The sequence below is a fragment of the Leptosomus discolor genome, chromosome 1 (assembly GCF_034619465.1).
Source record: "Leptosomus discolor isolate bLepDis1 chromosome 1, bLepDis1.hap2, whole genome shotgun sequence".
Taxonomy (NCBI): Eukaryota; Metazoa; Chordata; class Aves; order Leptosomiformes; family Leptosomidae; genus Leptosomus; species Leptosomus discolor.
Genome location: NC_141391.1, coordinates 6,792,610 through 6,808,865, shown reverse-complemented (window position 1 = coordinate 6,808,865; position 16,256 = coordinate 6,792,610). Strand labels below are relative to the sequence as shown.

Sequence of the window (16,256 nt, the reverse complement as noted above, 5' to 3'; positions counted from 1 at the left end):
GAAACAAACTAAGAGGACAAACATATAACAAGACCTGTGTTCATGCAAAGTTAGACACAAAAATCTCACAAAGATAATTAGTGGAAGCATTTAGCTGACATGTATAGGAATGAAGTGCTGTAACTGTTCTCAGACATATTTTTTGTATTACCTCATTTCCATATACCATTAGATGATGGGTTGTGATGAGAGATTTGAAGACCACTACCCAGCTACTGTTGGTAGTTCTTTCAAACAAACTGTCTGCCAGTTGTGGGATGTTCACATTCATCTCATTTGTGCACTGGATTAAATCTGCAATACAGAATTTTTTGTTGGTATTATTATGAGTTCTGTGAAGATCAATAACATACAAAAGAAAGAGCAGTACACTCATTTTGTATAGTAATATTTTCCATGAAAAGTGAGGGGCTTTCCAGTAAAATAAATAATCGTTTGAAAAGCACTACGGCACTGGTCTACCAGAACCTTGTAATACAACCTCTACACTGCTCACTGCCAAGATTCCAGGTCCTCAGTTGCCTTTGCAGTTGCCTTAGAAGGTCCTAGACCAGAAGTGCCATAATGACTCACACTATCTCTGACTAACAACTGCCAGCTTTCAAACATCTAAAGCATTAAACAATAAAATAATTCTTACACACTGCCATTTAATCAAGTTTTAATTGAAGGATTATGACTAGAATTAACTGTAACTTCAGATTTCTGGCCTCTTAATGGACCAGTAAACCCTTCTAGACATTGGCTCAATGGGGGTAATAAAAGATTCAAATATACAATGCAATCAGCATCTTCAAAAGGGCAAGGAAATGTTAAGTAAAAAAAGGAGCCTCTAGCTACAATGTCAGAAGTTGACAGATGAATTTAGTTAAAACACAGTGGGTTGTTAACTGAAAAGATGGTTAGGAGCACAGTAAACCCCAAGGTTGGCTAGTTAAAACAAAGCTATCCAGTTTTCCCTCAACCTGGATTTCTAGTAGACAGGATCTAGTGACTCTTCAAATAGTTGTTAAAAAAAGTTACTGTCTTTGTTCTAGATTTGCTACTGTCCCAACTGTATAACCAGGAAAAACTACACTTGCAATACAACCAATATAATCATATATAATCCAGTAACTTATTTCCACATGCCAATGAAGGAAACTATGATTTAAGATTACGATGCTATAGTGACCAATACAACAGGAGCAACTATATTAACACCCAAATGTGATAGAACACAGGTTGCCATCATTTAATATGAAGCTTAACTTAATTCAACATAGTACTGATGACATCTCACTACTATTCCCACCCCAAAAATAAAAGAGTAATTTTCACTCAAACTGCTAGCCCTGTCAAAGGCCAGATAGGCTTACAGAAGTCTTGGTCCTTATTGAGCCTTATGCCTGCCTGTCTATGGGCTACTAAGACTAACTGGAAGCATCCGTTTAATCTGAAGCAAAACATTCAACCTTTGAAGTCAGTTTTATACCCGTGATTGCTATGAACAATCATTCGTCACAACGGACTCCTGAAAGACAGCAGCAGGTAAGCATGGCTACCACAAACTCAGAACCGGTGTGGTCAGAACTAAAAAAGCTGCTACTTACAACTTTAAGAATTAAAGGAAGCAAGCAGGAAATGATTTCCACATTCAAAATGTAATGAGACGGAGAGATTAGCCATTCCTTTATCTACAAGTAAAACTGTGATGATTACAGGCATTCATGACCTCATTTTTAAGTCACAGTTATCTATTACTGGATGATGATTTGGGGCTGTTAAGACAATGCTAGGATATTACTCAGCAAGAGACATGCTCTGAGCTGGATCATTAAAACCAAGCCCTGCAGCTTCTTGATCTTCAGGTCTTCCCACTAAGTAATAACACAAGCACTTTTGTGCAAGGCTATCTGGCAGGAACGCACGTTAAATACAAAGGTATACACATCACAGGATGTCAAGTCATACATTTTGGCATAAGAGGTGCAAACGCATATTAGAAAGTGAGAACTTCTATTCCTAAATGCAAGATTTGCCAACTAGTCAGTGACAGAGAAAGAGGTGCCACAGGAAATCCACTCTCTAAAGTTACTAAAGAAAATTTTATCCGTTCTAGATGATACTTTGTGCTGGAAGAAATGTTTTCTAAAATGTCATTGGACTTCCAAATCACGTTTTGGTACCTGTTGCAGTGTGTGAAAGAACACAGGCTCTGTAACCCTGCAGAAAGTCATCCCTCACAGAACTGATGCGTGTTTATGTGAAAAGCACATGAATGAACTTGGGGGGGCGGGGGGAGAGAGGGCAGGCACATTAGGAAGGAGAACTAGTAGCCAACTGGGAGAGAACATAGGCAAGACCTGAAGCACACAGGCAAGTTTAGCCTTGAATGGAATTAAATTTGCAAATGCAAACAAGGGAGTCATTGTGATACCAGCTAGTACAAACTAAGTTTAGCAAAACATGAAGTTTCTTTCTCTACAAAATGCAGGTTGAACAACACAGATGCTCGATAATCTGGTATGTCCTGATACCCCAAAGTGCCTATATCACATACACTTCAGAAAAGTTACATCTGTCTAAAAGCTTCTTTGAAAGTATTCACATGAACGATGATAGTTAGGTAAAGAAATATTTGTACAGTTAAATCCAAATTAGGTCAGCAATTTTTGTGCTAACCATGAAGCAGCATAGCACAGACGCAGCAGAAGAGAAGCCAGTACTCTGCATCTCACACTGCTGCACTGCCTGTTCAGGAAGACTGTCACATGGAGTGTTTTCGCTTATTTATCCTATTCCCACAGACACCCTTCATTAAGGGAGAAGAACAAATATATAATTATTTTCACATCCTACACTTTACAGAACTAGTCTCACACCCACCTATGAAAATACTAGCTACATATTTAGAAACCTAAGTGCCCAAAGCAACATATCTCAAGACTGCTAGTTACTGGGTATGGTATGAGCAATACCACAGGCAGATATAAGGGGCAAGGCACTAAGGGGAATATCTTTAACCTTAGAAAAGAACAAAAAAAAGAAGCAATTTCAAGCAAACAAAAAAGATTAACCCTTGGTGAAAGTGAGATGACCGCTTCATCTGGGAACTTCCTGTCACAGAACAGAAAGAGGAGGACTGAATACTTACCCCCATCAATACTACAGAAAGGAAAGTCACTCTCCCTATTGACTTTCTGCATTAATGCCCACAACGCCTCACAGCTGAAAAAGAAAGAAACTCTCCTGGGAAGCACAAACCACCTTCCCAACTCCAAAAGCTGCTACAACTTCCACAGCATAAGACTCACAACATACAGATATCAAATAATAAACATGGATTGTTGTTTCAAAGAGGGCAGCGGTTAGCAACAACAATTTTAAGGTAAGCTTGCAGCTGGCTGGGAGAGCTGTATGAGGGAAGCTGAGACAGCAATGAATGCACAGTCATAGCCACGGATGAACCTGGAGACAGCCCAGAGAAAGGCCACCAGGATGGCCAGGGCTTAGAGCACACAATGCACAAGCAGCAGTTGAAGTTGGGGGGTTTATCCCATCTGCAGAACAGAAGGCTAAAGGCAGGGAAGGGGAATATAAATGCTACTGTCACAGCCAGGTGTTTCTTAGAAGTTCACAGCAAAAGGATGAGAGGCAGCAGACATGCTGTGACAAGGGAAATTCTTATCAGTTGAAGAAATTCGAAATCTTCACAATGAACGTGGTCAAGCACTAGAGCCTGAAAGCAAACACAGCTCTTTTAAAGTTTGACAGCAGGGGTTGATTAGAGCCCCTCCTGAGGTCCCGTTCAACCTCAAGTAACCTACAACTGTATGTGTTGTCTATGGAAAGAGAAGGAGAAAAATGGAGACTGGCCAAAACAGAGAAGTGACTTAACACAGTAAGTTAAAGTCCAGAAGAGTAGTCCAACAGGAGTACATTTATAAAGATTTTAAAACCTTAGACCTTTTTAAGTGAAGAGACTTACATTTTGAAGAACTCCATTTACCTACTTACACTAAATCATACACCATTTTCAGCAGAGGTATCAAAACTAGATATTCCAAGAAAACAGTTCTAGTTTGTTTTTAACTAGAAGAAACTAAACCATATCTTTCTTTTTTTAACAGTTAAAATTTCTACTGCTAAGTGACTCACATAATTCAGTTCTGTTTGGGTTTACAGCATTTTTCCAACAATGCCAAGATTTTGCAAAGGATCATTACAAAGGTCTGGTCTTCAGACATTTCAGTAACATTGAGAATTTGCAATTGCGCCTGTATCAAAGGCATTACATTGCCTAACCCTACTGAAGTCAACTAGTACAAAACACGCAGTAAAATACCGTATAATACTCTGGGTAACAAAAAGAATGTATTTGCACTCCCAATTAAGATATCTACAGTCTTTACAACTGTTCAGCCTTCATTACAGGAAAGAACTAAATGATTCATTGCTTTAACCTATTGCCAGTTACTAGGTGAGAAAAGTATAAAGTTGAAAAGTTGAGTAAAAGTACAGCAAGACTGAAGATGCATACCCAAGAAACAAGAAGCAATCCTCTACACGAAGCAGCTACTACAAGGCTAAGATGTTGAAGTACAGCATACTCCACACTAGGCATGCAAGTGAGGGTCAGCCAACTCATGCCAAGTGATCATGTAAGTCTTGACCCATGGCAAACACGAGGCAGTCGGGCTATGAAATAGGGCATCAAAGGCATCTGCCACAAATTATCCTAGAGAACACGTTCCTTTCAGCATGTGCCTGTGGCCTAACTCCTTGTGCAGAACCTCGTCTGCACTAAGCAGCCTCCCAAGATGAAACTATGAAAAACTAGTTTACTTCCCCACAAAAAGAACCATCAGGTAAGCTGAACACATTTTATGAATTTCTTACCAGAATCTTATCCATATTAATTTGCTGTAAGATCATAAAAATCTGGCTTGAAAATAGCCTTTGCTAAGACTGTATGATTTGCAGTAACTTGAATGGTAAATTAAATGAACACAAGCCAGAATGACATAGTTCGTGTACTGATTATTTCCAATGGCTTAGCTATATTTTGAACAATATTTTGTACATAAGTATCAACCTGAACATATTTACAAGAACCAGATCTTCCAGGCCAGAAAGCATGCCCCACACCTCTAGGTACTCCAAAATAGGTCAAGCAACTGTGACAGATTCCCATCTTGCTACTGCTTTTTCATCTACTGTAACAGAGATGCTATCTAGCGCGAGCGTGTAATTGGTTATCTTCTCCAACATGCTGACAGTTGGTTTTCATTGTTTGGTTTTTTATAACATGAGAGACAGTATCCATGCAGTAAGCAGGGAACAGAAATATTGATCGTTCAACGTTAGTAGGCACACGCAGTGCCAAGAGTTAAACACATTACATTCTTCGATAAAAATACTCACCAAAAACATAAAAGGAGAGTAAAGTAAATGACATCCCAGTTAGTTCTTTATTTACGTATTCCCTCAGATACAGACGAAATTCCGATGAAATCAACGCCTCATAATAAGTTTTGGTTGAACACCAGAAAGCTGGAAATGCTGAACCGCTTTGCCCAGTAATTCACCTGCCCGTTTTCTACATGTCATTGAATCTGAATTCATATTTCCTAAAACAACTAAAGACTTAAGACTATACTGGTGCAAGATTTGGCAGCTGAGCTTGCCCAGGACAAACTGCTGCAAAAAACACTTACGGGGAAACTACTTGGGAATAGAAATGATTCTAGACTACATCCTGTCTTCCTAAGTTGGGAAGCTACAACAGAACGAGTTATCTACAGAACAGCATCTCCAAGTAATAGTTGCAATGAAGCAGCTCACTACCCCAGTGTTGATGAAAAAAAAAAAATGAAGTGAAAATACAGTAATGTATAGTTCTTCCAGACTGGCTAAATTTAGTCTAAAACAGGACCAAAAAAATCTTCAGAATAAGAGCACTTTGCTCTTCATTCACACACGTTTGTGAATATTGCAGTTTTATGAACTTGACTGGAAAACAATCAGGAAACACGTACTGCAATCCTGGGAAGCAGCTCATACACAATATTCAGACTAACTACAACTAGAAAACAAACTAAGTCGCAGGTCCTGCTAGAAACTCAAGAAGTTTGCATTTTAAGAATTAGCCCAATTTATTTATTGTTAAAAAGATATTAAAAACAGAGCTGAAAAAGAAGAGCTCCACAAGACAATCAGATCAGTTTACTACTGTTCTGGTTTAAAAGGACCCGGTTTTCACATGTTTGGACAGCATGTGTTTTGATCCCTGCTAGAGGCACTACTGCTACAAAAACTCAGTGCTCCCCAAAACAGCTTCTTACAGGAGTCAGGCCTGTGTTTGACATCCACCCACGGTCACAGGAACTGGTGTCACAAATGCAGCATCACGACCTAGTGCAAGACTCAATAGGGAAATGGCCATGTGAACAGCAAAAGGGGCAAAGTTTGCCTGTAACTTCTGACACTGACAAACACTAGAAGTACAAGGCACAATTAGAGCCAGGCATGTATACTTTCATCACATTAAACAAATATTTGATTTGTCCCAAGTGAACACAAAATCAACATACAGAAGACACTATGGATGATTAATCAAGTAAACCACATGTTAATAGCCTGAGCTTATATAGCCAGAATATGCATATACTTACCTCCAGGTCCAACAGGAGTCTCCAATTTATTCTGTGATCTTCCACAAACATGCTTACACAGTTATGCCCAAAAACAACTGCCATATATGAATAGTTCTTTTTTTAAAAAAAAATTATTGAAGTACCACTGTACTAAATTAAGCAAATAGCTAATTTCTTCATATTGTTACCTTTGGGCAGATGTGCATGTTACATATCTCTGCCCTACCACAAGCGTTGTCAGAGCTTAAAGGTCATTCTGAATAGACTATACACCTTTAGACAGCACATGCTGCTTTATTTCAGATAAACAAAACGCCCAGACAAGAAAAATACTGCAATAGAAGGGCTACACATATAATCACACACAAATTAACACTTTCACGAAAAACTCTTAATAACGTACTCTACCAGAACTCTCAGAATCTAAATACTCTAGAACACAAACAACCAGAAGTTCAGCATGCCAGGAGATGTGAGATTACCCAAACTCCATGAAGCTGTCAGAAAGCTCTGACTCGCCTTAACACTTCACCTCTTCTTAACAGGACGAAAGCCAAAAATTATTATTAGAATTTAAATACATATTGAAGGATCCAAAGTATAAGCCAAGTATGCATCAGATCAAGTTTACCTAATTGGTAAATTTATAACTGAAGCCAAAACACAGAGCAAAGACTTTTTTTTTAAATACAAAAAAATTATAAAACATCTCTTGAATTATAAGTATTCTTATAAAATTATGTCCACCTGGAGCAGTTCAGTAGAGCACAACCCATTTAGCATACAGATTAGCTTTCAAACTGAAGAGATAACATGCTAGTGACTGACATTCCACTCACATGAGGGAACACTTGTGGCTAATCATTAATGGTGGCATATGGGACAGCATCTATACTTAAAAAGAGCGTGCATTTGCTTAAAATCAGTCTTTTCCTCTTTCACCTACGGCCTTACCAAAGGATTTTAGTAAAGTGCTTGAGACTTAAAAAGCTATTGATACAGGATTATTTTCTTTCCTCTAGGGGAGCACCTCTTCTCCACAAGACAGAACATTCAAAGCTGAAATGCTGTCATTATATTACACTTTTGAAAATCACATACAGTGGGGAAGATTTTGGTGTCTCCACTTGACCCAACAGCTGAAACACCAAAAAACTCAACTAGAAACACCCATATAGGTGTCTGCTCTAAGACCCACGGTCAACTCCTTTCTCTAGCTGTCTAGATTTCAATTCACGTAACTCCCACGTCACACCACCTTGCACTATGTTAGGGTCTCATTTTCTTACGTTAATACTTCTCACTCTAGACAAATATTTGATCACGGGAACAGAGCAACAAAGGTGAAGTGTTCCCCCATTTGGTAAGCGACCATAACTGAAATGCAAATGCTGAATACAAACATCTGTTACACAGCTCAACAGGTAAGGGCATCACCAAGGGCTGGACGAGACATGACTGTTTCCCACATGACAACACACACTGCAGTAGCAGCTAACACCAACTGTCTAAGAATCTGGTGAAAAACTTCAAAGATTTCAGCAAGTTTGCACCAAATCGGTAAACAATCAAGTGACAGGGTTTATGCCGATAGGAAGTTTGCTGCTAGACAAGAAATTCCCTCCTTTGATTTTGTGTTAGGAATACAATTACAGCAAACACTAGTGCTGGTGTAAAGTTTAATTTACTATTTCTAAAGAAATTTTATGGGTTCAGGATTAACTTCCCCCATCCCCAAAACAGCTGACATTATCTATGCACACAAGTTGATTTTAAATAGTCCCATCACAGGTCCTGGCAAGGCACACATGCCTGCCACAACTTTCCTTTCCAGGAGGACATGGAAAAAAGTTACGCAATAGGGAAAAATAGAGGTTATTGAGGAAAAAACAAACAAACAAACAGACACTCCAGTTTAATTAATGGAACATTTGTTTTTGCTTCATTCAGGATTTGCTGTCAATTTAGGCACAGCAGCAGCAGCTGCAGTTTTCCATGGTCAGTTTCAATTCTGTCATTTGCTGAACTAAAACTTTCTTTTTAGCCTGGGTGGTTTGTGTGAAGTTTAACATGAAAGATTAGAATTACCTAATCTCTCTATATTAGATACTTTTTTTCTAGTTGCACTGTTTTCTTCAAGTTTCCATAACAGATCATCTTCCTACCTTGAATAGAAGGCAAGTCAACATAGTCCCTTGTTTTCAAACGCCCTGTATAAAGTATCAAAGAGAAGATTTTTTTCAACTGGCTGCTGCTGACAACTATTTTGGATTAGGGTGGTTATTTTTTTCCACTCATCTTGACAAGCCGATTACGAAGGTAACAAGCACTTCGGATATTTCCTATTCTAATTTTACCCAGTTTCAAAAAAATATTTTCCAAAGAGCCCCAAAACTTGAAATTATTTCACAAATACATACCAGTTTTACTTGAAAAGTTTGTGAACTCTAGCAAAATCCCTTGAAAACATTTATAGAACATTTAACATGTACTCTTCTTCAATATTTAGAGGATTTAGTTGTGCCACAAAGGTATTTTGGACACTTATAAAAAAACCGCAAATCAGAAATACTAAAATAAGAACAAAATACAGAGGTTGGCTGTAAAAACCTACTATTAAAATCTGCTTCTGCAGATTAACAGTTCTGATGACTATGAAACCCAACACATTCAAATCTGGATTCCACACATTCCAACTGACTTTTTAAACCCAGATAACTTAAATGTATGCATTTAAATTTCTAGATAATTTCCCACATCTTCAATAGGGATGTCCTTATTTAAATATAGAAAACAGGATTAGAAAGTTGCTGGATGCAAATAAGCAATTTTCACTAGAGATTCAAACAATCTGTCTAAAAACAATCATCAGGCATGCAAAATTGACAATTTTTTGAAGTGATTTCTTCCTCAAAAAGATGTAATTGGTAACTGCAAATGAAGACTGTGCCAAAACAAAGAAATCCCAAATGGCATACTTAAGTGATTAAGCTAGAAAGAGAGAGTGATGTTAAATTTCAGTCTGAGCCAGTAAATGACATTTAATCTGACAGAAGAGTATTATATAACCACCATGTATTTGAAAACTGAGTGGTACTTAAATGTTTTCACAATTACCAGAAAATATCTACACTCGCAGTTTAAAACAAAATATGCCATAAGCAATTTTTGTTCTAGATTTGGTTTTGTTTCTCTTCTGAATAAGCCCATTTGTACCAAACTTCTTTACCAGAAGGAGTTTTCTACACCAGACTTCACCCAAGTTGCCTCAAGAGTGATAATGAAAGCCAGACTACACATTTTTTTATAATTAACAATAAATATTCTGGTTGAAAATCCTTCCTCTGCATATAATAATATTCTCTGACTCAGGAAATATGCAAGAGTTAAAGAAATCTGAGAAGACCCACTCTGTTCAGGGCTTTCCATGTTTAAATAGGAATGTGATTTAATCTTATTTATATTAGATAAGCAGAATAAAAAAAAAGGCAGAGAGCAGGTTTAATATAATGTAGAATAACTTGTTCTACAGCCAATAATTTATATTTTCATTTCATCAAGTTGCATCTTGCAATTTTCTTCCAATTTAAGTAAGACTATCATGTTCTCTCTCCTACCTAAAACTGCAATTTCTAATTGCAATTCTTAGAAACTATTTTAAATCTCTATCAGTAACCCTGTGAACTCAGCATTATTGCCTCAGGCATCTCTAACAGTCTAGATGCACTCTTAGAGCAAAACTCTTTGGCTAACATTCACTACTTATGTTTGAGAACTGTAAAAAAAAGTGATTAAGATATTTTCTGTGAAAAATCAAGTAAACGGGTTCAGCTGGACAATCATTTCAGCAAAGACTTCTCAGGGTAACATTAGAATTGTCTACCAAAACTCAAAAGCATCAATAAATGAAACAGTAAAAGAAGTTAAAAATAAGGGGAGCGCAACTCAAAAACCAACAGGTAAGTCACACTGACAAACAAGCTTTTTGGTTTTTTGTTTGGGTTTTTGTTGTTGCGTTTTGTTGGTGGGTTTTTTTTACTATTTTTTCATCTTAATTCCCACATACAAGTAGGTGCTAAATCACCATTTTGATCCACCATTCATAATGATTATCCAAAGTTTGCCACAGTAACAAATACTGAGGAAGTGACAATTCTGGCTAAACTACCTTCACAGGATCAACTTCTCAAGATGTTCCAGAACACTGCTTCCCAAATAGTTTCTCACCTTTAAACTTGCTGAGCAATCCCGTCACACTTTAAAGGCTAACACTAAAATGCTGCCATGGCAGCAGCTCCAGCCAGGTGAAACGCAGTCTAATTTCAAGTACATTTGTCTCGCTAAACCAGAAACAGTTACAGGCACAATTAAACAAGCATAAGTGTACCACGAACATACAAGTAAGAGCCGTTTAGAAACTGAATATACCAACACCACGAGCCTTCCTCTTATCTGCTTAACTAATCACACACATTTCTCCTTGGACAAAATGACAATTTTAAGCTGTCCCGTTCATCCTGCAAGCATCATCATGTCACCCTTTCAGACAAGAGAAGTTGCTGGTATTCTGTTAAGCTCAATATAAGGAAATAACTGGAACTGCCAAATAACCATAGCAGAAGAAGTAAGTTATACACAGTTAGGATCACTGAGTTATAAAATAATTCACACTGGGCAGAACTTACGGAGGTCATCTACTCTAATACCACATCTGAAACGGATCCATTTAGACCCAGCTAGGTTTGCTAAACTCCACTCAGCTACTGCAGAGTCTTGACTAAACTTACAGGTTGTTGAAGCCTGGATCCTTCTGAGGAATGACTTCTCAAAGGCATCTGATTGTGGAACCAGTATCAGTAACAACCAGTTTTGTTCAGTTCTATGACTCTTCCTCTCCCTTACAGAAGGAAAAGGCCAGCAAGCTCACAACTGAACAGACTTGGAGCTAATGGACCGTGCTTATGTGGCTACTGCTACAAACAAACTCATTCCTTCTCTCAACATTTCTACTCCTCAAGTTGAATACAAACCATAGCTTAATTCATGTAGATCTTGATGCAAGTGTAACATATCACGCAATTTAGTTTTTCAGACCACCACAAATTCCTAAGAACGGGTCAGCATGGTTACACAAACCGTTAATCTAGCAGAACACTCAATGGAGAAGCAAGAGAGCACCTTAAACTACACTTTCCTTCTGACTCCCTCAACTAACTACCCTTTATATCATTTCAAACACTGGCTACTTCATTTTCAAAGCCCCTCATAACTTCAGTTCAGCCTATCACACCTCAACCACTATCAAATCACAGATTTCAATACAGTTTGGAAGGGACCTCAGTTAACATGCAATTCCCCTGCTTCACCTTAGACACAATTACCCACAGGATATGTTTTCATGGCAGCTCACTGACACAGAACAGGGTGGTCCCATTCCCGTCTCTACCTGCTAACAGCCACACACTTCCATTGCTTACGTTATGCCAGCACTGGTGTACTTCTCTCCGAAACACATTAATTGCTCAGAAGAGGAAAAAAAATAACTTAAGTGGTGGTGGGTGGGATGATGTGGGACAACACATGGGGGACACAACCTCACACAGCTTTTCCGTTGTCCTACAGGATAAAAAAAATGGCTCACAGAAGACCAAAACTGGCAAAAGCCACTACAGAAGAGGAGATGATGACATGCAAAAGCAAGAACAAGCAAAAAAAAGGAGGTGGATAAGTCCTCCCACTTTCAGCAGCAATGAGCTACTATATGACTCAACCATGCAGCTACATCTACCCGCCGTTGTCCAAAGATGTCTGCCTTGGCCTTCAGCGGTTACTCCACACCTCCATAATTCCAAGTTTCCTCAGACCTACCTTGTAGCCCAAAAGCCCGATGTTCCAGTGCAGATGAAGAAAGGAACTTCTTGTCGTTCTCTGGAGACAGACTATCTACCCTCCACACAACAGCCATTAACACAATGGAAAAACACTGTTCTCTGTTACCTACTATCACAGCTTTCTTCATATGCCATTTTAAAGAGTTACAAGGTTTTTTCAGTACAAAAATACACATTTTTATTACAAATGCAACATGCAGAGACAGTTTTTAAGTACACACATATAGTGATGTCATTTATATATGATGAAGTTATGCTCAATGAATACAAGACAAAAGAAATGGAAGTTCACAGCTATATTGGGCACAAAGTGTCAACAGTGATTCCCAACTAGTGTTCGTACCAGTGGAGGTTTCTATCGGCTCAGCCTACATCAAATAGTCCATGGTTCATTAGAACTGTCTTGGCTGAGGATGTGAAAGCTTGACTTTGAATCATCTCATACCTCAAAGTGATAACATTGCTTTCCTACTTATCATGATAGCAGTTTGAAAGACCTTTCAAAAATTACAACCTTCCAGATGCAACACTTATTTAACCGAAACATCTATATCAAGTTTAACAAACTAAACTAGGGACGCACAGCTATCAGCATGAATGATTCAGTTCACACCGTTATCAAACTTTTCTTCCTGCACATCATCTATACATTGTCATTCTCAAAAAGTCTGTCAACTGCCTGTATTTCATAGAAAGATGACATGAATGTATAAGATTACCCACACAGCTAAGATTTTTCTCTCCCTCTAATTTAAGTAACACTTCTTATGACTTTTCAGATATCCATGTATTTTGCTTCTGCTAAAGCATTTATCAATATTGCATTATTCTTAAGAAAATACTTTGAGTTCTTCCTGTAAAGACAAGAAATCAACTAATGCTTCAGCACCCTAAAGCTGAGCAATATACAAGATATGCTACAACTGCTGAACACTTTTGCTCTACATTCAATTCCTACAGTACCTTTCAAAAGCATTTTATCATGAAATCTAGTCCAAAATAAGTATTAGCTCCCACATGTACACTAACACATTATTCCCACTGAAAATGTCTGTAACCTTAGAGCCTTGATCCTATCTTTACAAACATGTTTAATAATGAGCCTATGAATCATATTCTAAAGGTGATGCTTGATTACAAGATGAAAAATGCCTGTATCTGCCAACTAACATGACAATTCTTGCATAAGCAGTACATTCAATATGAGTATTTAACCCATTGGCCTATTTAAACCAGGGAGAGACAAATACTCTTTTCACTGATCATATGTTAGTTTCGACACACTCCTGAACAGAAAAAAAGAAATAAGAATTATTTTTTTTTTTACAATGAGGGTGGTGAAACGCTGGCACAGGCTGCCCAGAGAGGTGGTAGATGCCCCATCCCTGGAAACATTCCAGGCCAGGTTGGACGGGGCTCTGAGCAACCTGATGTAGTTGAAGATGTCCCTGCTCACTGCAGGGGGGTTGGACTAGATGGCCTTTAAAGGTCCCTTGCAACCCAAACTGTTCTGTGATTCTATAATAAGGGTATGAATTATCTGTTCAAGAGTAAGTCAGTATTTTCAGAGCACATAACTGCAAACTTGAGGATGCATCCAGTCTTTAAATTCTGACAAGCTACAAAGCAGGTACATACGTTAAGGGTTCTGCATGGGCAGCAATGTTTGAGAATACATTAGGACAGGTGATCAGACAGGCTTCGATTTTGCAAGACAGCAATCTGATTCAATATTGAAATAAATAGTTAAGTTTAATATATTAGAGTATAATATTAAACCACTCTATTAAATATTGTAATAAATATTTAAGTATCCAATATAATATTTATACCATGGCTAGTATACCCAGTGGATGGAAGCACAAAGAACTGCATTAGGTGAAACATTTTTATTTTGACCAAGACTAATTACTTTGAAAATTGTACAGCTTTAACATTACTTTTCTCTCCTAATGCAACCACGAAGCTATTTCAAGCAAACAGCCTGCACACATGCAATTTAGCCTATGATTTTACCTCAAGGTGCATAGAGAAGGCACGTAACAGTTTATAGATAGCCGAGAGAGATCGGTATGTGATGCCAAAGATACTAACCCTCAGGTGTCTTCATGATCACATACACATCGAATATGTTATCAAGCTTTCTCTCAGACAAGAACAGCACCCAAGCCATCTGCCTATGCACACCCTAAGTTTTGGTTATAGTATGCACTTACAGCCCTTTCCTTCTGCTCTAAAGGAATTTACGTCTGTAAATACTCCATAGCTACTACACCTCCATAGAATAAAAAGAAGGTGTGCTAATGGACATGTGTTAAAAACAACTCTTGGGAAAGACACCTCTAAGTCGCTGTTGTACTGACCAGAGTACGCAACACATCCTTGCAGATTGCTCTGCAACACCTCCTGCACTCCTGCAAAGGACTAACAAATGCCCTTACCTGGCAGCTGGCTAGCAGTGGTACAGGAACCTTATTGTTGCCTACTGGAACACAGAAACCATTTTGTCAAGAGCAGACACTGCAGAACAAAAAATCCTCAATAAGCACAACTCTACAGTTTTTTTGCAGCAAGATGGCTTTTATTTTTTCAAGAAGGTGGGCCTTTAACATAACTAGGGTTGCTTCAGTGTCTCTAACCCTCTTCAACCCTGCAAAGAACTCCTGATCGCAACTTGTGGGAGCCAGCCACTTGTGATGCCACCATTTGTGATGAAACTGAACGGCCTGTCTTCAAAGCTTCCAGTCCCAGAGCTCACCTGGTCCTCATGGGATTCAGACCAAACCCATTAAAAAGTATACCCAAAGGTGGCCAAAGTACCTACGCCGCCTTCCAACGTCTGTGACTTCCTTAATCCTGCATCACAGAAACACAGAGAAAACACGCCTGACGTGCACAGCACATTTTGTCAGTAAACACTCCTAGCACAGCCTCTGAATCTATGCATCTTCTAAATAGACAAAGTATTCACCCAAGTGTAATTTAGGTGTTTCTTAGATGTTTAACTTCCACATCAATTTATTCTAAAAGATGAATCAGAGTAATTTTGCAGTAGTGGTATACCATCACTTCACAGCCCAGTGAAACTGAAACCATTGAGTGTGGTAACACCAGCCTGACCTCCTGCCACCACATCTCACTGAACAGATTTCCAAGCCACAAAATTCTCCTGCTGCTTGTCATTTTAGAACTAATCACACACACATAATTCACGTTTTCTCCCTTTGAATGGCATGCTGCATCTTTAATTAGACAGTTTAATAGACAAAAACAAAAATAAGAAACAACCAAAGCCACCTGATCTGAGGTTTTCCTACTTCAACACTTGTCTCACTTCACTAGCTTAAAAGTCTTATTCTAGCAAAGTTTTTTGGAATATCTTTTATGCTCTCCCATCTTAAAAATCAGACTTTGGAAATTAGATTTCCTTCTAAACAGAATCTAATTCAGTGCAAGAAGAGCACATTTTTCCTGAATGCCTTTGGGAGCTGTCAGGACACATATTTGAGTTAAAGGAGTTGTGCTGCTGTGTTTGCCTACCTCCACCAGTGCTAAAGCTATAGGTGAAGATGTGTGTATGTACCCACCTCTGTACAGCCAAGTCTTCTCGTCAGCCTATGACCTCCTCTACATGAAAGGCTTTCCAGTGTCTGGAAAGCGCTTATGCCAAAACACATCATCTACTACACAGACTCCCAGACTCTGCAATGCCTGCGGCACAGAGTGT

The 16,256-nt window shown here is 38.5% G+C and overlaps 1 protein-coding gene across 3 annotated transcripts in view; it reads right to left on the bottom strand.

Moving 5' to 3' along the window:
• PICALM (phosphatidylinositol binding clathrin assembly protein) overlaps positions 1 to 16,256 on the bottom strand; it is a 69,390-nt gene that overhangs the window by 40,054 nt on the left and 13,080 nt on the right. For all 3 annotated transcript variants that reach the window (XM_009956276.2, XM_086475801.1, XM_009956275.2), the window contains exon 2: positions 152 to 294. In XM_009956276.2, coding sequence (XP_009954578.1) covers positions 152 to 294 — 143 coding nt within the window. The remainder of the gene's footprint in view (positions 1 to 151; positions 295 to 16,256) is intronic.